Here is a 26,689-nt window from a genome sequence, read left to right as displayed (position 1 = left end):
GTCGCTGCACTAGCACCTCCTCTGGTTGGTCGGTGGGGGCTGTTCGAGGGGGAGGGGGAACTGGGGGAATAGTGTGATCCTCCCACGCGCTACGTCCCCCTGGTGAAACTCCTCACTGTCAGGTGAAAAGAAGCAGCTGGCGACTCCACATGTATCGGAGGAGGCATGTGGCCAAGTACAATTGGGGAGGAATAGGGGAAAAAGATGGTTTAGGTTAAGTCTGAAAGGAGGAGAAAGTGGAGGGATTATAGAGTTGATGGAACATGGACAGGCTGGCTCACCAGAAGTAAATGAGGTGATGTGTAAAACGTATCGGCTGCTGTGACTCGGGGCACTGTCAGCGTTGCCTGTAATAGGCCTTCCTTTGTCTCGCAAATGAATTCTGTGACCTCTGTGACCTTTGGCGCTGACAGTTTAAAACTGAGCCATCTCGTGTTATTACTGTAATTGCTAGGTAGTCTTGTAGTCACCACAACTCAAGTCCAGACATCTTCAGCCCAAGTCAAGTCCGAGAATGAAGCTTATCAAGTCCAAGACTTTAAGATAGCGAGTCCACCTCAAGACCAGTGGGGTAAAAGCTTATGTAAAAAACTAACACCAGACAAGTGCTAGACCTTTTTTTTTTTTTAATTTTCCCAATTTCCCCCCCAATTGTATCCGGGCAATGACCCCACTCTTCTGAGCCATCCCGGTTGTTGCTCCACCCCCTCTGTCGATCCGGGGAGGGCTGCAGACTACCACATGCCTCCTCCGATACATGTGGCGTCACCAGCTGCTTCTTTTCACCTGACAGTGAGGAGTTTCACCAGGGGGACGTAGCGCATGGGAGAATCACGCTATTCCCACCAATTCCCCTTCCCCCATGAACAGGTGCCTGACCGACCAGAGGAGGCGCTAGTGCAGCGACCAGAACACATACCCACATCCAGCTTCCAACCCGCAGACACAGCCAATTGTGTCTGTAGGGACGTCCGACCAAGCCGGAGGTAACGCTGGGATTCGAACTGGCGATCCCTGTGTTGGTAGGCAACGGAATAGACCACCATGCCACCCGGATGCCCTAGACCATTTTTGAATGTCCATTTCAAAAAAAGAAAAAGAAAAAAAGTGAATTGAAGTCTTGGACTCGACTGGTCTTGAAAAATGATCACAAGTCCATGCTGTCCAGCAGTGAATCAAGTCCGAGTCATTATGCTGTGAAGTACAAGACAAGAAAGATTCTTTCAAAATGCAGACTCAAGTCCGAGTCTATACTTGAATGCTACAACTCATCTGCTAAGTGTAGACAAATTAGATAATATGCCTTAAAGCAAAGCACGCTTTGAATTATATTTCAAAGTAAACATGAAAAACATTCTTCTGTACCAAAAAGTAAATCAAGTTCATAAAGATTTTTTCATTGGCAGTAATGTAGTCCAATACAAAATGTTTCCTTTAGTAGAGATGAAATACTTTGTTATATTAATCTCTTAAAACATCACATAAAGTAACATTAAAATAGAGGAAAACCATTTCATTTGAAGCTGAAGCCATAAGGGCAGAGATTTATTGTCCTACTTCTCCTCCTTTCCTCCAGCAGCAGCAGGCAGGGCTGGAAGACATCAGCCCCAGTGAAGAGGTGACGGACATGGAGGACAACGAGGAGGAAGACCTGGGTGTCTTGGACGACCAGCGGAGCATCATCCTTCATCTGCTTTCCCAGCTTAAACTGGGCATGGACCTCACACGGGTAAGGCACTCGGGCGTAGGCTGTCGGACTAATTAGGCATGTCACCCAAGTGGCAGATTTACTCCCTCCCTGTAAGGGACCCGGGCTCACTGGGGCGCCATGTTAACTAAGACTGTCTTGCAACTGGATATCTGGAAGTATGGTCCCTGTCTCAGAAAACATCTGCCCTGCTTTTGCCCAGATGCCCCACCAACTCCAGGGCTGATGCTCTGCAGCTGACCCTCTGATCTATTTGGGGGGGGGGGCAACTCCCCCAAATACCAATAAAGTATCTTATTACCGATGACAACACATTACTTCTCTTATCAGTTACCATGAGTTTGTAATCAACTTGAAATGGGGGTTGTTGTGAAGTTCACAGTACTCCCAGCTCGCTGAAAAACTGAACTGACTCTTACATTGTTATTGCTATTTTTCTTAGGGAATAGAAATTTCATTGGATATTTGTGTTTGCGTCTTTGTCTGCCAGGTGGTACTGCCGACCTTTATTTTGGAGAAGCGCTCACTGCTGGAGATGTATGCCAACTTCATGGCCCACCCTGACATGTTCCTGTCCATCACTGCCGGGGCCACAGCTGAAGACCGCATTGTCCGCTTTGTCGAGTACTACCTTACCGCCTTCCACGAGGGCCGCAAGGGAGCTGTCGCTAAGAAACCCTACAACCCCACACTGGGGGAGACCTTCCACTGTTCGTGGGAGGTGCCTCAGGACAAAGTCAAACCCCTGGTCAGATCTAACCAGGGGTCCACTAGGGAGCCAAGCAAGGGCCCCAATAACGCTCAGCAGAGCGGGAGAGACGATCTGTCCGGAGGCTGCTACAGGGTCCGCTTTGTTGCCGAGCAAGTGTCCCATCACCCGCCCGTCTCAGGGTTTTACTGCGAGTGCCGGGAGAGACGCATGTGTGTCAATGCTCATGTGTGGACCAAGAGCAAGTTCATGGGCATGTCCATAGGAGTGTCCATGGTCGGGGAAGGTAAGCCAGGTTGCAACACATTTTCTATGAGAGTGAGTGATGCAGGAGATGAAGTGATTATGCATTATGGGCAGGGCGGCATCTTATGTTGAGAAATGCTGAACTTTTGGGTACTATGGGCAACAGATCACTTAGCAACAGCCAATATGGGCAACAGATCACCTGGCAACAGCCAATTGGATTCAAGTGTTTAATTTCTTACGCTGAAACAACAAATCGAATTTTGGTTCCCACAATAAAAACCAAAAGAACAATGAAGTAAGAGGTGACTCGAGCAGTAAATGCATTAATGAATAACATATGAATTGATGAATCACATATTTAATTACGAATTAAAATGTTGCAAGCGCATCAGAGCAACTTGGAGGAAACAACAGAGCACAGGGGGATTCGCCCACAAGTTGTTTACACCAACAACTTTAGCAATATGTTGCCTTGTGTCTGAACACAGATTAATATTTGCAGATGGTTATTTAAACCCTCACATTTTGATCACAATCGCTCTTCTTCATGGTTAAAGATTACTCATCTTGTCTTTCAACTGGGAGTATGATCTATTTGTAGTTTACGTCGTACACCTTCACTTGTCTCACTTCCTCATTCTAAGGGAAGATGCTCGCTCGGTGTGTGATCCGAACAGATGGAGCTGGAAAACGCAGGTCTTCTTAAGAAGGTGTTGCTGTGCTGGCAAGTTTCAGTTGCACACTAAAGTAGGATACGCACCGTCAGAGCTCGCTTCCCTGTATGAAAGATTACCAGACTTCTCTTATGGCAATCAATGAAGCCAATCCTCTCTATCATCAATGTTACAGTACGTAGGCGGTTTGGGATGACTCATTGTGAGACAGAAAGTCCTTGAACCAGATCGACTGCATGCGGAAACGTGAGCTGAGTCAGTGAGGCCTTCTAATTTTCTCAGGATTACCTCTAAATGCCTGTCGCTGAGTCACGGAGCAGAATTTCAATACGGATGTGACTGACGCAGTTGTCGAGGTACTCAGGGACCCTTACCTAGGGAAGTTTTGATTGTTGGGTATTTTTGTGGTTTTTTTTTCTCCCTACGGGTAGTTTCATGAATGGCTGGAGCACTATTGATCATCAAGTGAGTCAGGAGTGGTAATGGAGCAGTGATGCAAAATCCAGTGCAGCCTGCTAGCTCTTGGTTTGTTTTCATTTCACCTGGCAGGCCTCATGTAATAGTATTGCTCTCATATGCCTGCTGTAGAAAATATGACCTTTGACACCATAACTTATGAACTTTTTTTTATTTCGATTTTTCTCCCCAATTGTACTTGGCCAATTACCCCACTCTTCTGAGCCGTCCCGGTCACTGCTCCACCCCCTCTGCTGATCCGGGGAGGGCTGCAGACTACCACATGCCTCCTCCGATACATGTGGAGTCACCAGCCGCTGCTATTCACCTGACAATGAGGAGTTTCGCCAGGGGGACGTAGTGCATGGGAGGATCACGTTATTCCCCCCAGCCCCCCCCCCCCCCCGAACAGGCGCCCCGACCAACTAGAGGAGGCGCTACTGCAGCAACCAGGACACGTACCCACATCCGGCTTCCCACCAGCAAACACGGCAAATTGTGTCTGTAGGAATGCCCGACCGTGCCGGAGGTAACACGGGGATTCGAACTGGCGATCCCCATGTTGGTAAGCAACAGAATAGACCACTACCTTACCCAGAGACTCCCGGCACTTGTCTTCATGTGATTCTCAATAGTTTTGTCTTTCAGTATGTCCATCTCTGTGCTTTTATATAGCTACCACACAATGGTGCTACATTTTACCCCCATGGGCATTCTGCACTGAATCTTGGTTTTGTGAGTGCTCAGATGCATGAGCATGTGATAGTGATGTAATGATAGGAAGCTAAAGCCAAACATCACAAAACCCAAGGAATGACCAGCCGGTGATGGCATGATGGCGCTCAAACGTTCAGGCCTAATGTGCCGACTTACAGACACAGGTAAAAAGATGCTGGGCGTCCAAGTGAGCTGTGACACTTGAGGAAATCTTCAGATGCTTTCAATCTTTGCAGAGGGTGCCATACTGCTGAGTACCTAACATCATGAGAAATCACTTTTAATTGAAAACGAGTCTGAAGGCCACCGTCAGTTAAGTCTTGTATCACTGTAGAGAACCAGCAGTGTATTTAGTAACCCCGAGTAGCTGTTTTACGCCAACACTAAGAGTGAAGGTCGCAGCCGTAATTGGAAAGCTTGCGTTTGTCAAATACCCTTCGTCTAGTGACACACAAACAACACGAGGCATGTGTGTGGATTCCATATGCAGGACATTCGACATTTGTTAGCAATGCAGTGGTTTGTTTCAGCCTGTGTTTTGTCCCATATGCAACCCTCAACAGGCGTCCCGTGTTCGCCGTCTTTTCACAAGAACAGAATGAAAATCCATCCGGCACTGGTCTATTACAACCGTAATCAGTTTAGAGAAAACATCCACATGCCAGGCCAAATCAGTGGATTGAATTATGGTTTGCCCCCCATCATTTGATCCGCCATTTAAACAGAGAGCCGGTCTACAGGGAAGTATGTGTTCGTGATGCTCTGGTTGACACGCTTTAAATTATCAACCTCTTCCTCCAATTTTTGTCCCGTAACGCTCCCCGTCTGATTTTTTCCCCTCTGCCAAAATAAAAAGATATCCTTTATTACCCTTCCCTGTAACTCCACGTCAAATCTCTCTAAAGAATCGGATGACCCATACCATGAGTAGAGTTTACTGTTGTCTTCTTCTCTGTTTCTGTGCATCCCTGTCTCCATGATGCACGTGGGAATCGATTTTTACCCCTTGACCCCACCTCTGTGCCCTCTTCTCCCTCCAGGGGTCCTATGCCTTCTGGAGCATGATGAAGAGTATGTCTTCACGTTGCCCTGTGCCTACGCTCGCTCCATTCTCACTGTGCCGTGGGTGGAGCTGGGGGGCAAAGTCTCCATCAACTGTGCCAAGAGCGGCTATTCTGCCACTGTCACCTTTCACACCAAGCCTTTCTATGGTGGGAAGGTGCACAGGTGGGTATCCATCTCTATTCCCCCCCCCCCCTCTCTCTCAGATTGAAACCTTTTCGGCTTATTTCTTCACCTACCTTATCTTCTTAGTCCATGAACATGCAGGGAACGCAGAAGTATTTCTTAGCTCAGTTGTCTGGACACTGTGCCTTCCATTCTTGCAGTCCTTACTATTGCTTGCTTGTGACAAGCGATGTGTGCAACTGGAATTTATCCAGTTACACAAGTGCAATGATTGCCCGGGATACAAGGCTCGATGCAGCGGCACACAATGCAGCATATTGACAAACCAGCAACTTTTCACATTCACGCCTTGTCCACCAATGATGGCACCGGCAGACACTTTTCCACAACATTTTGATGGCGTTTCAGAGACACACAGAAGATAAGCTAGATACCTCACAAGCTTTACATCACAGTTCTGTCTTTTCACATTGGACATTATAAATCTGTCCCACAATGTCTTTCTGTTTGTCCCACATTTGGATTGTTTGCATCTCATCACCCTATTGCTGACTGTTTGCCTTGCTCAGAGTGACTGCGGAGGTCAAACACAACCCCACCAACACCATCGTCTGCAAGGCCCAGGGGGAGTGGAACGGGACCCTGGAGTTCACTTACAGCAGCGGAGAGACCAAAGTGATAGACACAACCAAACTGCCAGTCATCAAAAAGCAGCTGCGGCCTTTGGAAAAGCAGGGACGGACGGAATCCAGGTGAAACACTGATTTGGACTCAGCTGATAATGTGTTTGTTGTGAGCTGGTTAAAGCTGAAATCTGTGATTTCCCTGATCTGGCCCTTCCTCCAGCAGTGAGAGCTACAAACACAGCGTAGCAGCCATTGTCGCTCATATTACGTGAGCTCAGCGATAAACAGTTCCCACCTTGTAAAAATTCCCAGACCAAAGCTAACATACACAGTCTAATTACAGACTACGTCAAACTACATGGGAACGCTGTTGTGCTGTAATTTTGATGGCAGTATTGGTGCCTTAGCTGTCCAAAAGACGCATCGCCACGTCGCCATCACATTTCAATCCCGTTTCCTGGTTAAGTAGGAACAAGTTTGCCACTGCAACAGTATTCGTCCTACCCGGTCAAAATTTTCAACAGCAGTATATTGAGAGTGTCTCCTCTATGGTAAAGATGGCAGTTAGTATTATGTAACCTGATTCCATGGTCCAGATGGATAAAATAACTGTTCAGCAATGGAGAAAATTTTAATCTTTCAACTTGAAAAGTCATGTGACATGAATCACTTAAACATTTAATACGTGTGTCCCTGTGTATTGTGCCTGTGCATGCATGTATTTATGTATTCTACGTACATGTGCGTGTCCTTTTGTGCATGTAGGCGGTTATGGCAGCACGTCACCAAAGCACTGAAGGAGGGGAATATTGATGAGGCCACCGAACACAAACACAAACTGGAGGAGCGGCAGAGAGGAGAAGAGAGGCAGAGATCCGCCGACAACAAACCGTGGATACCCAAATACTTCACTAAAGAGGTATTCCAGACACACGTTTCGTCATACATCCCTTTAAAGTACTACTGTTAAAGAGGTAGGCTGCTGACAAGCAGATGACTCCCTCGGGACATTTCACGTAATATGGGTTTTGGGAGCATGGAGGTGCAGCGATTAGCTTGATTAGCTTGGAGGTCCAGGTTTAACTGCAAACATCTGCTGTGCTGAAGTGTCGTTGAGCATGAAACGATTTTTACTTTTTTCTTTCAAGCGCTTTGAGTGGCTGTTGCAGCTAGAAAAGTGCTATATAAATGCAATCCATCCATCCATTGCAGAGCAATAGTCTTTTGATTGTTCAATTTGATTGTTCAATCTTGGTCAGTTTGTAAAAGGTTTTCAAGGGGGATGGTGATGGTGTGGTCTGGTGGGAACATTAAGTGTCCTTGGTAGGTGGTGGAGGAGGAGAGGGGTGCTTCAAAGAACCACAGTCGCCTTTTATACTGAAGAAATCAACCTAAATATTCTTAACCATGACAGTACACAGTCAAGTTATGACTTCACTACAATGTCCTCATAATATGTGGTGTGTAAATCTATATTGTGGATAGAATCGATGATCTAGAGCAAGGATTAAAATCGAGGATGACAGTTTTAAATGACTAGTTTCTGTTCATATTCCATGTTATAAAAAACAAACAAAAAAAACAGGCATCCGGGTAGCACAGCGAACTATTTCGTTGCCTCCCAACACAAGGATCACTGGTTCGAATCCCCGTGTTGCCTCCGGCTTGGTTGGGCATCCCTACAGACACAATTGGCCGTGTCTGCGGGTGGGAAGCCGGATGTGGGTATGTGTCCTGGTCCTGGTCCTGGTCCTCGTCCTCCTCTGGTCGGTCGGGGCACCTGTTTGGGGGGGGGGGGAATAGTGTGATCCTCCCATGCGCTACGTCCCCCTGGCGAAACTTCTTACTGTCGGGTGAAAAGAAGCGGCTGGTGACTCCACATGTATCAAAGGAGGCATGTGGTAGTCTGCAGCTCTCCCTGGATCGGCAGAGGGGGTGGAGCAACGGCCGGGACAGCTTGGAAGAGTGGGGTAATTGGCCAAGTACAATTGGGGAGAGAAATGGGGGGGGGGGAATGTTAAGGCCCAAGTGAAATGATTTGTTACTGGTGACACTGATTTGTTAATAATTTCACTTTCCTTCTCTTTCCTCGAATGCGTAGGGTGATGGTTGGACCTACAACAACCCACTGTGGAAGTGTCCCTGACACCAGAGCAGCATGCTGTTCCAACAGACACGAACAGAGAGCCGTCCCTCAAACCATGAGGACCAAGGACTCGCCACGGAGCGATGCCCTCCACACAACCTGAACCTGAGCTGCAGACTCTGGATGACTGGAGGTGTAAACGAAGAACAGCAAGGTTGCCAAAGGGGGTCTCCACCATAAGAACCATGGAGGGGTTGGGCGCTATCGGGACAAATATATTCTACCTTTTTATATTATAGTATTACTATTCCAGTTAGAGTATTTCTATTTTTCACCTTGCCAATGCCTTTTTGCACATGCGCAGTAATGGAGTTTGCAACTGGTGTTTTTTTTTTTTTTTGTAAATTTCTTTTTTTACTCCATTGTGCAACATCACAAACTTTGTCTTTTGGGGTTTTGTAGCCTGTTTGTTTTGTCGCACCGTGTTAGAATGAAATGGCAGGCATAGTTGACAAACCTGGGGTTCCCCTAAAACATGTAGCATTGTACAGTGCTCACATGTCAAGACACATTTATTCTCAAGCCCTCTTTGCAAGGCAAATGCACTGCCAGGGGAAGTTAGGGAATAAATAAATCTCATCCCAGGACGACAGAAATGTTATGCTGCCTGGAACAAAGCATGTCAGATTTCCCTGGTTCACCGTGGTAAAAACTCAACTGAAACTTACCATAATTTGATCCATTACCAACCTGTGTTTAGAGAATTTGGTGCACCTGGCATTACTGGGACATCGCTTATCTATATGGCTTATGGGTACAACACGTTAGCACATGACCATGGAGCAGATCCCCCCTTTTCTTTTCAGTTGTATCTGGCCAAACACCCCACACTTTCCGAGCCGTCCCGGTCGCTGCTCCACCCCGCCTGCTGATCCGGGGAGGGCTGCAGACTACCACATGCCTCCTCCGATACACGTGGAGTCGCCAGCCACTTCTTTTCACCTGACAGTGAGGAGCTGCGGTGGACGCCTGACCGAGCTGGAGGTAACACGGGGATTCAAACCGGCGATCCCCGTGTTGGTAGGCAACGGCGTAGACCGCTACGCTACCTGGACGCCCATGGAGCAGACTGTTGAGGTCTCAGTCACAAACTGTGACTTAACGCTCAACCAACAATATAGGGAGCAGAGTGCTGGAGCGTGCTGCTGTTTGGCGGTGACGCCGGATGAGGCTGACACGGTTTCCGCCTGGCCATTAGTCGTGTATTATTTCGCCATCCGCATGGCTGCCTGAAATGACCAAGATTTCCATCTGCAAAATCAAATTGATTAACCTCCCCTGATAATGCATTTGCAAACTGGAGAGGGCTTTAAAGTGCTTTTAGCGAGCAGGTTTGTCACGGGTTGCTTTATGAAAAGATAGAAGTACACAAAAAAATCCAGATAAATGCAAGATATACTGAAAAACGAGGAACAAAATGGATGAGATAGCCAGAGAACTGGCTATCAGCAGCTTACGTTGTTGTACAATTGTCAAGCAAACAACCTGGCTGGAAACAATCCCATGTAAAGGAATTGTGTTCTTTCATGTTTTGGTTGTGTTTCGAATGTACCCACTTACAATATACTGTAGTAGTGTGTTACTTTTGCAATCTTCTCTTGTTTGCTACACGATCTTATTGTAATTTACATTTTTATTGTGCAGTGCCTCTGCTCATCAATGTTACTCACTGTGTGATATGAACTCTGCATCACCGCAATGACGAGCGTACCATTATTACCCCCCCCCCCCCCGGTTCGTCACTGACTGCCATTTTCTACACAACAAACACTGGTGCCATGGTACAGTACGCCATGAAATAACAGGGAGTTCCTCTATTCGCCTTCCAGGGATGTTTATTATGTATATGTGCCCTCAGGACGGCATTGGTGTAATTAGACGGCCGCTGAACCCAGATCAGCCTCCTGGTGCTAGCATGTCCCTGCAGTTTTGCCCCGGGTGATGAATATGGATAGGGTGCACAGGCAGATAGACGCAACCTTGTTCTCCCACCGAGGGCCACTCGCAGGTTGCCTCTTTGAAGACGAGGAGGATAATCCTCCAGGATTAAATTCACCGGAAACTAGGGTAGCCCTCTTTTTGCATACTAGAGATACATTTCTTGGGTTTTTACGACAGCCAAAGTGCTGCACGCGACCAAGAGCCACAGGGTTTTCCCCCACAATCCGAGTACCACACCGCGCAGGTGCCGAAATAACCCCCCCCCCCTTCGCTTCGTTTATGTTCAACGTGGCTGCCGTTTAAGGCCTCTCACCCAGACTGCTGAGGTGATAGCCGCGTCATTTTGGTGAGAACTCTGGATGCAGCAAGGATTTAGAGTAAACGACAACGCTTTTTAAGAAAATCAATATACTCCGGGGCCACGTCTAGCTTGATTTGAGGGTTGCTTTGCCTACTTGTGTTGGTATTTTCAGAGATTTCACATCAAATACGGAGATTGGCAAGACATTCAAGTACAGTGCAAACTTGTAACCGTGACACACACACACACACACCTCTAACATGCTTTAGATCACTTTTCATTATTTTCTTTGACACTGGCCTTACATGAAGCATACGTGGATGTCTGTATAAGCAGTAATGTCCGGACACTTGCTGGATTCGGTGGGCCCACCGAGGTAAACACATCCCTCATTCTTCTGTTCAATCCAACCTTCATCGACCCAAGATACTTGAATGTATGTCCATTAGATTGTGTCTTGCTTTGTATTCCAGAGCTGAATCATGGACCTTTCCATCCCCCATTCACTACGTAGATATAGAGCACCTATGCAACACCTCATCTGTCCATCGTGACCATTATAACAGCATTTGAAGGAGGTAGAGAGGTTTTTTTTTAATAATTTCTCTTGTTCTAATAAATGTGCCATGGAAATTACTGGAACGTTAAAAAAAAATCCTGGTCAGATTTGTAGCGTGTGCATTTTGTTCTTTCTTCCGGAACACATGCATTAACACATATGTAATTGGTCCACCTTAATCCATTTAGAAGTACTTGGCTGGCCACGCATTGTTTTTCCCACAATGCCCTGCGCTACGAGCGGACATTTCCACCCGTAAACACATTAGAGCTGACCAGCGCAAACACACCTACTGACGTCCGCTAGACGGCGCCACCGCATGTTGAAGTTGTGGTTTAAGTGCCTTGCTTAAAGACACTTTAGTGGCATTTGTTGAGAGTTTCACTCATTCACCCCCCCGCCCCCCCCCTCCGCCGCCATCCAATCCAACCACGAATTTGAACCCTCAGGCTACAAGGCCACCCCCTTTCAGCTGGACTCCAGCACGGCCCTGGTGTTCACGCGGGGACGGAGGTTTGGCGCGTATTCGTTCGTTCTCGACCAGACGGTTTTCATGGCGGGGAGCAGCAGACCCGACGGTGAGCTGGTATCTATTTAAAGGCTAATACTGCCATCAAGTGGCTCTTTGCTTCCTGACCTGGGCCCGTACCGGACAGGTGTGGAAATGGGTACAGCCGTACACACCTGTTGTCATCGTTCATCCATCACAGAAGTAACGCGTCACCGACTTCGATAACCAGTCGTTCAATTTGTACGCCAACAGACGCCGGACGGTGCGATCTAACGTCGCTATATCCCCCCTGTAACCGAACAGACAAACATCATTATGTGTGAAATGTGGGTCAATAAAGATGTCATTTTGTGTGTATGAGAAGTCGTTTGTGCATTAAGCTTTCCAGAGAGTTTTTTTGTGGTTTTGTTTTTTTGCAATTTCCAAATATTTCAAGAGCTTGCGGATTCTTCTCCCATCGGAGTGATTTCGGAGTTTCCCGCCCTACACAGAAACCCGTGGACACGTTTCCTTTGCCGCTGATGAGGAGACTGCGTTTTAACATTATAGCAAAACAAACCGTCGAAATGATTCCTGAGGGAAAACACAAACACACAGTCAGAAACAAGGTCACGACAACTTGGTCAAACATGAGAATTTTTCTTTTTAGTTTTAATTTTTGTCTATACTCGATCATGAGCCAACTGAAGAACAATGTAAAAATGTAAACTTGGAAGGTGAAGAGGGAACAAGCAGGCAGGGGACGCATGAAACCAAACCACACCGGGGTGTCGGGGAACGAGAAAAGGCAGTAATGCACCACTGACAAGTGAATGAACTTGGAGGAAGTCTCGATTCTTAAAAAAAAGAAAAGTACAGAAAATGAAAGAATAAAAAGTTATCGTGAGGACAAAATCTGTACACTTTCTATATCACATTAAGGCTTAATCCGAAACTGTCCTGGATTGACAGCTGCAGAAAACGAGCAACAGATGCAGTTTTATGCGTTGTGTAACTGAATAATGTGACATTCTGCAGAGGGTCTGAGGCTTGAACGGGTGACGTGAGTGACATAAACTGGCTCTCCCCACAAAGATCAACGCAAAGAACAAAAAACAGGTGATACAAATTCTGGATGTGAGCGGTAAAGAAAAAAAAGAAGTAGCACTATGATGTGTTAGTCATTTGATGTGTCACTTGGTTGAGAACACACACACACGCACACACACTTAAGCGCGTACAAACAGAAAGAAAAAACAAACATACAGGTGTCTGTGGAGCCCGAGGAGCTAAGAACAGTGCATTGCCCAGAGTAGGAACTCACAGGAAACAGCCGGCTGATAATACACCAAAGATGGTTGCTGGTCAAAGTATTAAAAATGAGCATCTCTCATCTGGAAGTTCCCATTACAGTGTGTACCCTTGTATACGAACTGACCCTGCCTCCAACCATACACACACACACACACACACACACACACGCACGCACGCACGCACGCACGCACACTTCTCCAGTTCACTCACTGGCCGTGAACATTCTCCACCGACAGTGTACAAAAAGCTCAGGCTGGTCTATGCATCTAAACTGAAGTGTTAACACGTGACAAGCCAGAGAAGTGCTAAAACAGTAAGTCACCAAGTTCACGGCGTCCTGACAACCAGTAACGGGGCACTAGTCTCACTTACCGAACTAGAGTGCTCCCTCTATGGGCAGGGAGGTCCAATTTATTTCCACTATGTTTTTGCTTCTTACACAGAACTGCTTGCTTCCGTACTGTTAAAAACCCTAGCAGCAGAGAATACAATCTAAGCCATTTCTGAAAGATGGAAAGCACTGTAAAATTTAACATTCACTCTTTCAACAAACCTCAAGTCCCTCCATACAAGTATTATTGCATTCACTGTTCTAATTGCTGCCATACAAAAGAAAAAAATTAACCACAACAAAGAAGTAAAGAGAAATCAAAATCATCTGCATATTTAAAAATCACCACAATAATCCAATATATTATAACCCTTCTGGACATTTTCTTTACATAACATATTTACATATTAGGCCATTTTTCAAAAGGATTCATTGAAAAGACAGATGGGGAGCCAGGCAGACAAAAAAAGAGATGAGACAACGGCGTTCCTCCATACCGCATACTGCCCTCGGTACACGTGTCAGGAACAAGTCTTCCTCCATCACTCCAGCACGCTCACAAAAGTAAGGGCTTCCCATGTGCCACGGAGCAAGGTCAATGGGTCTTTGGTGCAAATGCTCCCAGCCTCCACTCATATGTCATGTGTTCTTTGTATGTCACCCCCCCACCCCCATCCTGATAAGTAGTTAATTGGTGTACCACAAGAATTAATTGATGCTAGACCTGGTTGAGCAGCTCTGTACCTTGCCACACATTCAAGTACCAAAACAAAAACCGAAACAAATCTGGAAGAAAGAAAAAAAAAAAAAGACAAAAATCAAACAGGGGAAAATAGCAAGACAAAGTTCCTCGAGATAATACGCACGACGGTTCCGGTGCTAGCCAGAATATGACACTCCCACCTCCACAACAAGTGAGGGCGCTCTGGGGAGCAGCGCTCGAGACAAAGCGCCGACATTCCACACAATGGCCACTGTATTCTTCTTGGGGTTGTTCTTTGCAGTTGCATTTTTTTTTGTGTATTTTTCTAGAAGAGTTCATCTTCACTATTTCCTGCTCAATTTCTTGCCTTTCTTCAGGGCCAGCTTGTTCTTAATGTGTCCTCGCTTCCTCTTTGCAGTCTGTTTAAAGAGGAAAAATGGCAGTTTAAAAGTACGAATCGTACCAAAACAAAATTGCCGTAAAAACATAATTTTGCACATTACTGCTGTCATCTGGGGCTGTTCAAGTTCAATGACTTTAAAAAGTCGGTTTACATTTTGGTTTTGAAGCATGAGACTGTTTTGGATGACATCACAGATTGCAACCGTAGCTCTCTGGTATCATGTTGAAGGAGAGGTACTCATAAAGTCTAAACTTCTGTGTGATCACTAAAATATGTTTGAAATATGTTTTGAAATATTTTTGGGTGATTTCAGTGGAATTTCTGCTCCTTAAGACTGAATGGAGCAGAAAATCTAAAGATATTGGAGAGACAGGAGGCGACGTAACAAAAACTGAGCTAGAACTTTGTTTATCTCAGTGTGGAGTTTCACTTGAAACACAGAAAATGAGGTCAGAGAAACATTTATATTTACTGAAGAAAATGTATGGGGGGGGGGTGAATATGAAATGACTTACACACTCTAACAGACTACAGCCTCTGCTACCATATCCAAACCATTAAAAGTGGTAGAATGATTTCAAACAGCAGTAAAACTGAAACCCTCTTGCTACCTTTTTGGAGGTGTACTTCTGCCTGGGCACGATACTACGCAGCTTGTGGTCCAGTGGCTCTCGGTTGTCCAGCTTCTTGACCTTGTAGATCCTGACTAGCCAGTGTTCTGAGGTGAAGGCCTCCTCCAGGTGTTTGAACTTGATGTCCTTGTTACCGATCTCGGCGTTGCGTGTCCGGTCAAAGCCGGGCGGCGTTCGAAAGTCCAGCTGGGGAGGACAAAGTGTTATGGTACGGCGGTTGAGGTGGGTTGAAGACAACCAGTGCCTAAGCTCAAGCAAGTATGTTGACATCTGATTTGTGAACTTGCAGGCAGCCATGTCCTTTGGTTGAAAAAGTAGCTATCAAATGAGTATTAATGGGATTTAATGACGGCCACAGTTTGAGTAGTATTTTTGTGGTTGTCTCTTTGTACAATGTGTTAATGTGTATTGTCAAAGTCACTTTATGTTTGAAATTTTGCTCCTCTTCTATTACCCTAAGGATCGTGGTAGATTTTTTTACAAGTATGTGGGGAAGACTTAACTATAATTCAAAATGTCAACGTATCCCTTCTGCTCAAGTTTAGTCCAACTCACAACACACGTAAATTGCTGGATTAACACGGTGCATGATGGGAAAGGACGAGGATGCGTGGGCTGGATTGTAAACACAAACACAGCAGGATGGAAGTTGGAGCACGCGCTCATTGCGGGGATCCCCAGAGCACTTTCATTACATCACCTCTCCCTTTTTATTCTCTCTGTTCTTCCTCTTCCAGTCTGCTTCACCAGGTCCTTCTGGGATCTACTTTGCCCTTGTCAGTTCCTTTTTTCTCACAAAACCAATCACTCTGTTCCCTTCTCTTCCCTCTGCCCTGCTCCCTCCATATCCTCCCTCTTTCTTACTTTAACATCATCTCTCTCTCTCTTTCTGTGTCCCAGTTTTCTCTACATTTGCCTTGGCATCTTCTTCATGCCATTAAACTAAGTGAAAGTAACATAGATCAACACATTTTATCCTCGTATTAGTAGTAACAAACGTTCGTCGATAAAGCTTTGGTGCTATTAATGTCCTTGTACCACCGCAGTGCTGCAGCTGTAAACAAGGATCTGATATTCCTCAACATCTATGCGCCTTTAAACTTTGTCACAGTATGCAGAGGAGGAGAAAATCATTTCTGACACGTTGTTTATTGAGTAACATCTGTAGCCAGGGAAGGAATTTTAGGCTGCACCATTAACAAAGTCTAAGTTAAACTGTGAATCCTGATGACGAAGCAGTGGATTTTCACACAATTGCCGCAATACTCATTATGTATTCAGAAGACAATGTCACGTCTTTGCCACATTGTCAGCGTGCCGTTGGGTGGCATAGAATCGGTTGTTTTTCTTTGTAGTAACAGTTGGCACTGTGCAGCGTTTCACATGTAGGCTTAGAAACAGAGATAAAGAGGTAGAGTTTGGGGTACATTCAGATTTCATCTCCATGCGGTAACTCTCTAGGCGGTAAATCTAGACTGCGCTCTGTCCCGTGCTGTATTATGCACCATCAGTATTATCCTTTAATCTCCACTCCATTTGCTCAGCACTATAAACTGCATTCTCAACTGCCCTGTACTTTGGTTCACCCCACCCCACTTGCTGTCTTGTTCATGATGTCCACCAAGTATCTGTTTTGCCCATGTTGTGTCCTGTACCAAGAAATTTAATACCTCCCATCCTCTTTAATCCAATTCCTGGCCACTTCCCTCTTCCTGTTCCTCCTGTGCCCAAGACTCTTCATCTCCTCTGTAGCATGAGACAGCTAAGAGTGCGACACCAGAGCTTTGGCTGCCTGCCTGTTGAAGGTGGAGGCTGAAAGCATACCCTGTCATTTCCTCATCTCCCTGGAGCTGCTGGCTGGGCTCTGTTTACATCCTAGGCCTTGGAACCTTGCAACTCCGCTCCTACATATATATATATCTGTCATCGGCTATCTCCCATACTGAAATGGACACATACACATATAAACACACAAGATGGGTAGACCGAGTGTTTTTGATGGCCTTCTTGAGAATGTCCCTCGCTATGTGTCCATTTTGTTTCAGTGCTGTTTTTCACATTGCTAAATGATAGAGGTCAGCATTCAGGTAAAAATGAGAAATTGGTTCTATGCCAGTCAGCCCTGCTTTAAAGTGTGTAGTGGGAGCATGAGATTTTACACTTTTGATGGCTAGTAGTTTTCAGTTTCTAGTTGAGCTGCAAGGCGCAAACTCTTTTTCATTACCTTCGTCAAGCGGTAGCCTGGGGGGGATATTGTATTTGGCCACGTGTTTGTGTGTGTCCCTCTGCAGCTAATCTCGCATACTACTGGACCTATCAGCCTAATATATTTTGTTCACAGTTATGACTGTATGATCAAGAACCTCTTATAGTTGCAGTGATTCAAAACCTTTGTTCTCGCTACCACCACTCCCTCTCTTCGTTCACTTTCTAGCTCGCTTAACGCTGCTTTCTGTTGCTGCCCGATCTGATGGGGCTTTCAGACACAACGGGACAACAACAGCGCTGCGCTCTGAAACCCATTATTTCCAATGGCTCGCGCTGTGCCATGACGGCTTTTCACCACATCAGGCAAAGCGCGGGCGCAACTTTGCACTGCAGCCAAAGTTCAACGAGGCTGATCTCGCTATGATGAATACCTGCATGGCCAATAGAAACGAGGCAACCAGGCAGGCATGGAAGGCAAAATGGAGGAAAAGTTAATGTTGTGTTTGTCAATAACATCCCAAGGAAGCATTTCTTTTAATACCTGCAATTGAGGAGTTTTATCGCTTCTATGCAAAACCAGTCATTGGTAATTCCTGCACTTTCATCCTTACAAGAAATATTACCAAGAATTACAATAGTAATAGCTTGATTCCATTAATATACAACTGGCTTGCATCTGGCTCTAATGAGACCTCATTATTCAAACTTGATGCATGGAGGGCAGATTTATAAGAGGACATCTCAAATAATAATTGGAACATATAGCGTTTGATGAGGCTCAAATACTGACAGCTAACAAAAATTTAAAGCTACTTCAATACATTTGGTGCTGACTTATGTAACCCCTGTACGTTTGGTGTGGACTTATGTAACCCCTGTCAAACTGAATAAATATAATAGCAATATACCTGACACTTGTTTTAAATGTTATGAGGCCCAAAGAACAGTCATACATTGTATTTGTGTGTGTGACAAAATTAAGGATTTCTGGAGGGAAGCGATCAATAACATCATGATCATTTTGTCCGTGAATATGCCACTAGACTCCAAGATGATATTGCTACACTTGTACCCAAGAGATCTCATTTTGAAAACCAAAGAATATAAATGTATTGATTTTTGCTCTACTGCAGGCAAAAATATGGCACAATGTATGTCAATGGAGAGAATACCACATATCCTGAAAAACAAATTGGGTGTTTATGAGAGAATCTGGAAACCATTTAATGATTTTATGAAATGTGGAGATATACGAGAGCTTCTACAGGAGGAAAACTCAGGGTAGGATATTAGAATTAAAGTAATGTACACCCCAGAAGGGGATGGATGCATGTTTTGAAAATCTGTTGCAATGGTCTAGCTTTTTGTTTATTTATAGCCTTACTTTGTTAGCAGTGTCATTGAATTGTGTAACTGATATTGTCGTATACTTTATACTGACTTTGGCCCTAAACACAAGGGAGATGTTAAGAGAGAGAATTAGTAAGGTAATGTTAAAACTTGCAGTGCAATAACCATCCATCCATTATCTGAACAGCTTATCCTGTTCTCAGGGTCACGGGAATGCTGGAGCCTATCCCAGCAGTCATTGGGCGGCAGGACACAGACACACACACACACACACCTAGGGACAATTTAGTATGGCCGATTCACCTGGCCTACATGTCTTTGGACTGTGGGAGGAAACTGGAGCACCCGGAAGAAACCCACACAGACACAGGGAGAACATGCAGACTCCACACAGAGGACGACCCGGGATGACCCACCAAGGTTGGATTACCCCAGGGCTTGAACCCAGGTCCTTCTTGCTGTGAGGCAACCACTTGAACCACTGCGCCACCGTGCCGCACAATATAATGCAACATATTGCATTATAATGCTGAAGTTTGTATAATGAAAAATCAATAAAGACACTAGAACAACACAAATTTTCTGTCTGTGTGTGCATGTATCTGTCCGCTGCTACTCTCACATTCTACTGGGCCTGTCAGTTTTATGCATAGTTATGATTGTATAATCAAGGCCCTCTCATGGTTGCTGATTCAAACCTTTGAAAAACCTGCTTTATACCACAACTGAGTGCTAAATCCTCAGCTGGTTTGGCGCCCAAGTCCGAGCACCGCAGAGGGGGAGATATGCCTGGTGGGGATCGGCACTCTACTGAGTGCACTCTTCTAGTTTAAAAGGTGGATTATAAATAATCCACTTGTAAAAAAACTCTGGTAAGAAGAGCTCAGTCTGTAACCTAGAGCTCGACTATAAACATGGAACAAAAGTATCTTCTTAGTGACTCACAAAAATAACAAATTTTGCATTTGTGGCTTTGCTAGAAAGTTAGTACCACTTCACACCTTTGGTGACAGCTGTTCTCTCACCTGCATTTCACCGAAGCGATAGTAGGACATCTTGTACATGAGACAGTTGAGCAGCGTGGGTGAGCCGGCCTTGTCCACCCTGAATTCTCCCTGAGGGGTGAAATAATCACTCTCCTAAAGGGTACATGAAGCACAAGGAAAAGGAGGCGTAACAGGTGAATACATGTGGAGAGATTTGAAGTGCACCCAAATTCACACCAAGGATGCAATAAGACTAATATGAATGGCTACAGCTGGAAAAAAAATGGCATCTGAGATTTTGTGCATTGAAGTTCGTCCAGAGAAGAGTCGATTAACTGGACTATTTGTGCCAAGACTTTGTACACAACTACTTCTTCAACTGGATTTCCTCCTAACCAAATGTAGCATTTGTCTATAATACAAAAAAATGCACCAAAGACCTCTTATGTTCTGACTCTTTCAAAATATAATTAAAGCTCGAAGCGGAGGGTATCCTTGGGCCTTCACTTGCCAGTGAATCACAAAATGTAGATGTTTACTGAACTAATCAGTGGGACAAAGGGATTATAAATCAGTGACTAGGTGTCCTTGATGATCCAGAAGGCAGGCGCTGTTGCCGCAGCTGTCACACACTCACCCTGATGTCCTTGGGGTGCTCTCCCTCCGCTATCCTCACCATCCACAGGAACTTGTTGATGTCATCGCCTGAGTAGCCAATCACGCCTCCGAAGATAATCAGCACATAGTCCACATCCAGCGACCTCATGATTTTGTAGGCCGCGCTCTCGTTGGACGACATGGCTTTGCCCACCTGGGGAGGGCAGGAAAAGATGATGTGTGATGTGTGGGTATACTTTGATTTCACCTTCCTCTGAAAGTCTGTCTTGCGCACCAAGCAGCTCCTTTTCATATTGTACAGTGCCCACAACACAGATGGCACTGTACCCAAACAGTAGCAAAAACAGCAGTTGTTCGACAGGAATTCATTATGCAGTCATCAAAACCTCCCGCAACAGATGGTGAACAGAGAGGAGTAGCAGGAAGAGACGGAGAGAGAGAAAGAAGATGATACCAGTGCAACAAACATTCCTCCATCTTCTCCAGCACTTGGGGACCTAAATGATCATATCCAAAGAATCTGACAGCCACTGACTGAAAATCCTCCACATGCTCAAGTCAGGGGGAAACAGTTGAAATGAAGGAGGGGGAAAAAAGGGCAATTTCACACAGTGTAGCAACAAATGATTAAAGACAGAGCAATGTCAGGGCATTAAGATCAGTCATCAACCAACCAACGGCTGCTCGAAGATCTGCGTGCAAATTTCAGTGCACGTGCAGTCGAGCAGGAAAAAGGCACAAAAAGAGGGAAAAGAGAGAACCACACATACACGGAGACAGAAAAGGGGCAGATGGACAGACAGAGAAAGCTCACCAGTGCTATGTGACTGTTGTTCCATGTGTTGTTGTCTACAAGGGTGGTCCTGTTAGCCATGCCCGCTATCTGGTAGCCGTAGTCCCACCATGACATAACCCGGGCATGCTCATCTGTGTTCTGCCTCAGCCAATAGTAGGCCTCCCGGAAGTCATCCAGGATGTTGCGTGTCCTGGGGGCGGAGGAACAAGGTTGATGTGGAACACGGCTGACATGCACAAGGCTTCCACAGCTATTAATATTTCAGTTCAGATTGTGAATTCGAACGGCAACAACACCTGAAAATAGCACATGTATAATAAATTGACACAGCTCAAAAAACACATAAATGTAAACTTAAAAATCGGCATTGCTTCCCAGAGACAATCTCCTTGAACTGCAGCAAACATCAAGTCAGACAACAAATTAACTGTTAGGTATATAATTTTGTGTGCACGTGTGTGTGTGTGTGTGTGTGTGTGTGTGTGTGCGCGAACAAAAAAGGGAATTAGGCGGGTGTATTTTAAATCTGATGCATGAAGCACGAATTTTGTGCATGTCACATGAGCTAATGTTACTGTGATTTGAATTAGGATAACCTCAGTAACAAGGAGGAAACTGGTAAAATGAATTAGGATAACCTCAGTAACAAGGAGGAAACTGGTAAAATGAATTAGGATAACCTTAGTAACAAGGAGGAAACTGGTAAAATGTCAAAAAGACAATCGAATATGTTAAATTTCTTCAAACCAGTAGGCCAGTCAGACCCTAAGCAGGCCAAAGTTGTTTTGGCGAATCAACAGGGTGGTGATAGTGATGCTGTCGATAGTATTTAAATGGAGCGGAGGAGATCGATAGACAGTAGTGGTGCACGGGTTGACCCACGGGTCGGGCATGTTCAGGTAAGCTTACTAGAAAATACCAGGCTCAGGCAGGTGGGCAGAAACATTGCATGCAATAGGCTAGGCTGTGCATTATGACTCCACCCTCTCTTCCCCCCGTTCTGTCACTCAAGCACACACATGTACGCACACAAGCAGCTTTATCATCAATTTGAGGCTGTGGTTTTAGTCAGTGCATAGTTTTAGAGTGTTGCGGGTTCACCTACGAGATTTCTCCCTAAGTGGTATCCGTAGCTTTTGTTTACACTGCCAAAACTTTTTTTGGTTAGAAACAAGAGACGCGCGCGCGCGTGTGTGCGTGCGTGCGTGTGTGTGTGTGTACAGAGACAGAGTTCATGTCTTTAATGATAGGTTGCTTGTTTTGCTGCTATTCAACAATAAAGAACACTGTTTGGAACAACTCGTGTGTTTATTTAGTTGCCTAGACCCAGACGCTGTTGGGCTAAGATAAGATAGGTGATGCCTTGCATTCAGTGTGTTATGCTGGGCAAACAGCCTAGAAACGAAATAGTCCTACACTGCTCACTTTGCTGTAGCCTAGGCTAAATTTTTGAGGTTTGCGGGTCGGGTCGCGGTGGTTCATTAACACATATTTTAGCGGATGGGGTAGTGCTGATTGGCTCTCATAATGGGTTGGGTGGGTGCAGGTATTAAAAAACCCTGAACTGCACATCGTTAATATACAGATAGACAGAACATGTCACTTAGTTTGGTTTCTTAGCCTGCTTGCGTTTTGGGGCTGTAAACATAACTTTCAGCCCTAATTCCATTTCCTCACTGCAGCAATCCACTCCCCCCCTACTAATTTTGAGTGATTATTCTGACTGCTCTGATTAATAAACGTAAATAAATAATGCTTTGTTTGTAATGACAGTTTTGTTTAGTTTTATGACTTTTGTGACTTAATTTTGATGCGCTCCATGACTTTTTCTCTCCCTCTAACCCGCCGGAACAGCACCCTGTCTGTGTTCTGGGACCTCCTGATTTACAACAATAATAATAATAATAATAATAATAATAATAATTCATCCATCCATTATCCGAACCACTTATCCTGCTCTCAGGGTCGCGGGGATGCTGGCGCCTATCCCAGCAGTCATTTGGCGGCAGGCGGGGAGACACCCTGGACAAGGCCGCCAGGCCATCACAGGGCTGACACACATAAATGCACACACCCATTCATACCTAGGGACAGTTTAGTACGGCCGATTCACCTGACCTACATGTCTTTGGACTGTGGGAGGAAACCGGAGCACCCGGAGGAAACCCACGCAGACACGGGGAGAACATGCAAACTCCACACAATGGATGACCCGGGATGACCCACCAAGGTTAGACTACCCCGGCGCTCGAACCCAGGACCTTTTTTGATTTACAATCATAATAAACTTTATTTATATTGCACCTTTCTAAACGGTACAAGGTGCCTATTATACATTAAGCACTGCATGCAATATTGTTCATGAAAAAAAGATGAGACTAAAATGTAGTTAAAAAATAAAAACTTTACCAAAATCTCTTTATTTTTGTTGATAAAAAAAAAGGAGACAAAACATTATAGACTGTTTTTTTCTTCTTCTAAATTTACTTGTCACTTTACAGCTGTTAGTGGCTCAGACACGGAGACAGCTGTTACTGTTAACGAGGAGCGACCCACAAACCACCACCCACTCCCGCTATGCTGGTTTTAAAACAAACGAACCCTCCCGTGCTGAAGCTAGCAGGCAGACTGCAGCCGCTTCTATGAGACAGACGAATGAATCAGAGTTTAGCCGACGTGTGCGGAATCATAATAATGTCAGACAAGAAGACAACAAAGTAAGAAGCTAGCAGAAACATTCCAGGGGAGTTAAAGTTTTTTAAATTGCCATTAGTGTTGCTTTAACCGTCAAGTGTATCTAGTGCTGCATATTTCACCACAAAGAAATTGAGCATGTATAATGTCTTGGTGATAAGGTTAGCTTGTTTTTGTTTTTTTTTAGCTATATTAAAGACAACTATTAAGGCGGTGATGTTACATTATGTAGGCTGTTTTATAGCCTACCTGTGCTTTTCATCAGAAAAGATTAAATCTTACGTGAAATACGTTTGACTACAATTACAAAAATGATTGGTTTTGGCTAGACTAGAATGACTGAACTGTTCAGTTTAATCTGATGGCTAAAAAAGGCTAAAATGTCAACAGTTTTCACTGACTAAAACTACACTAAAATAATTATGGTTTTCTTTGACTAAAATAAGACTAAAATGCCCAGACTTTTAGTCGACTAAAACTTGACTTATCAAAACAGGATGAGGTTGAATAAATATGATAAAAACTGACAAAGGACATTTGACACATGACTTAGAATAAGACTAAATAAAAAAACAGCTGACAAAATTAACAGTACTGCACTGTGAGAGTTTCTGTAAACATCCATCCATTCATTATCCAGACTGCGTATCCTACTCAAGGTCGCTGGAACCTATCCCAGCAGTCACTGGGCGGCAGGCGGGGAGACACCCTGGACAGGCCGCCAGACCATTACAGGGCCCACACACACACATTCACACCTAGGGACAATTTGGCATGTCCGATTCACCTGACCTACATGTCTTTGGACTGTGGGAGGAAACCAGAGCACCCAGAGAAAACCCACACAGACACGGGGAGAACACGCAAACTCCACACAGAGGACAACCTAGGACAGCCCCCAAGGTTGGACTACCCCGGGGCTCGAACCCAGGACCTTCTTGGTGTGAGGCGACCGTGCTAACCACTGCACCACCATGCCGCCCTTTCTGTAAATATGCACGATCTAATTAAGATGTAAAACGAGGTAAACCAGCCCATAGTATTCGAAGTTATTTCAGTGATGTTGGGACTGGTGGTTGTTTAGTTTCCATGACAAATTAGACTTAAGGTAAGCAATGACGAGTGTTTTCTGTGCGTGTATCTACTCTTGTAGAGGTGTTATTACCCATCGTGGTTGTAAGAGGCCAGCACCACACTGGGACTGGAGTAGGCGTTACTTGTGACCCACGTGCAGTGGACGGCAAACATCATCAACAGCATCAACATCAACATGGTGACTATAGACTTTATATTTGGCCCCAGTCCCTCTTCTGCTTTCTCCTGCTCCGACACGTGTTTGCGCACCTTGCCAGCCTGCAGGGGGAGACAAATGTTATTACTAAGGATGGGCCGATGGCATTCCATGCGGATGAATTATTGAGTGGGATGAATTATTGAATGAGGAACACGAGCATGGTATCCTACAGCATCCTCAGTTATTCTGCATTGTCTGGGGAGATTAATATCTCGGGTTCGAAGATGAAGTCAGTGAGGCATATTGCTGCCAATCTGCAACATATTGCTGTAGATTAGCAGCATAAGCTTTTTGCTGACAACTGTCTTGACAACAAATATAATGTTTGTGAGTCCCCTGGGTTTGCTTTTGATGTGTTATACAAAAAAATTTGATGCAAATATTACATTAGACTACAACAGAACCTGGTTTATCTGAAGCCCTTATGAGCAGAGGGTGCTGAGTAGAAGGGAACACTGTCATGTATTGGTATCCCACACCAATTCTTACTCTAAAATTCAAAACATGCCTACATACACATCCTGAAGCTATCACAGCTGAACTCTGACTACAGACAGCCCCAACAATAGATTTTGAATCACCATTTTTTTCTCCTCATCATTCACGTATAGGGCAGTGAGGCGACATTCAACTTAACATAGCCATTTCACTGAGCGGGCCAAGAAGAGAGAGAGAGAAAAAAAAAAAAACAAGCACGCTGAAGTGTCCTTGAGCTAGATTGCCCCAATCGGCTCCAGCTGCACACTATCTTGCACTTTCAGCAAGGACTAACTATAACAAACTATAATGGTCTATTCTGAAAGTCAGACCACTCTCTTCTGTAACCTTATCGTAGAGGTTCCCAGGGTTCCTCTTGTCGTCTTCATCGCTGCTGTCCTCGGCAGGGGGGTTTTCCCTTTTCATATCGTCCCCCAGGTAGTGCTCGAAGACGCTGGAGAAGGCCACAGCTGATAGCATGCAAACCACTGGCGTGAGAGTCAGCATCAGGCGCACCATCACCCCAGCAAAGTACACCGCGCTGATGGCATACAACGCCACTGGAGGGCAGTAGAGAAACCAAAACAGATGGGGGTTGGAGGGGGGGGCAGAGAGAAAAAGTGAAAGGGGGAAGAAATGAAGCCAAGAGAGAGCGAGTGGGGCGATCTCAGTGACATTATAAAGAGAGAGAGACAGAAGATGAGTGACCACAGACAAAGAAAAGGTGAGGTCAGAGGGGTGGGGTGGGGGGAAAGGGAGGAGAAAAAGGGAAGGGTGAGGCAGAAGGGGGGAGGAAGAGAGGGCGAGACAGAGAAAGAGAGTTTTAGAGATGCAGTCTAATCAGTCTGAGGTGTCCTTATGCAGCTCTAATCCTAAAGGAACAGTGTGGCCTGCCTTTTGTCCTTGAAAATCCCAACCAGGCTCAACAGGTATGTGGCTAATCAATAGCTTTAATTGGCTGATTAATTCAGAGGAAAGCAGACCGCTTGGGGACTTTGGTTCTGGCAGCCAGAAGCTGTCTGCCCTTCATTTGGACCACCTTACTCAGTTAACGTTTAAGTTTTAATTGGTTCTTTTTTCCCCTCCGTTTTAATAAAACAGACCGGAAAGCCCAGTCGC

At 45.2% G+C, this 26,689-nt stretch overlaps 2 protein-coding genes across 2 annotated transcripts in view; one reads left to right on the top strand and one right to left on the bottom strand.

Annotated features, from left to right (window-relative positions):
* LOC130128400 (oxysterol-binding protein-related protein 10) overlaps positions 1-12,132 on the top strand; it is a 62,960-nt gene extending 50,828 nt beyond the window's left edge. Inside the window, exons 8-13 of the mRNA XM_056298016.1 lie at positions 1,577-1,729; positions 2,199-2,703; positions 5,554-5,740; positions 6,271-6,453; positions 7,093-7,246; positions 8,429-12,132. Coding sequence (XP_056153991.1) covers positions 1,577-1,729; positions 2,199-2,703; positions 5,554-5,740; positions 6,271-6,453; positions 7,093-7,246; positions 8,429-8,473 — 1,227 coding nt within the window. The 3' untranslated portion in view covers positions 8,474-12,132. The remainder of the gene's footprint in view (positions 1-1,576; positions 1,730-2,198; positions 2,704-5,553; positions 5,741-6,270; positions 6,454-7,092; positions 7,247-8,428) is intronic.
* A 1,975-nt stretch (positions 12,133-14,107) lies between these two features.
* The window catches only part of LOC130128682 (dolichyl-diphosphooligosaccharide--protein glycosyltransferase subunit STT3B), a 100,597-nt gene continuing 88,015 nt past the window's right edge, over positions 14,108-26,689 (bottom strand). Inside the window, exons 10-16 of the mRNA XM_056298365.1 lie at positions 25,919-26,130; positions 24,965-25,152; positions 21,124-21,295; positions 20,329-20,502; positions 19,731-19,844; positions 15,127-15,333; positions 14,108-14,531 (exon numbers count right to left, since the gene is read on the bottom strand). Coding sequence (XP_056154340.1) covers positions 14,457-14,531; positions 15,127-15,333; positions 19,731-19,844; positions 20,329-20,502; positions 21,124-21,295; positions 24,965-25,152; positions 25,919-26,130 — 1,142 coding nt within the window. The 3' untranslated portion in view covers positions 14,108-14,456. The remainder of the gene's footprint in view (positions 14,532-15,126; positions 15,334-19,730; positions 19,845-20,328; positions 20,503-21,123; positions 21,296-24,964; positions 25,153-25,918; positions 26,131-26,689) is intronic.

This window comes from Lampris incognitus, chromosome 18, assembly GCF_029633865.1.
Source record: "Lampris incognitus isolate fLamInc1 chromosome 18, fLamInc1.hap2, whole genome shotgun sequence".
Lineage (NCBI taxonomy): Eukaryota > Metazoa > Chordata > Actinopteri > Lampriformes > Lampridae > Lampris > Lampris incognitus.
Note: the sequence above shows the minus strand (reverse complement) of the source record. Positions and strands in the feature narration are given on the sequence as shown.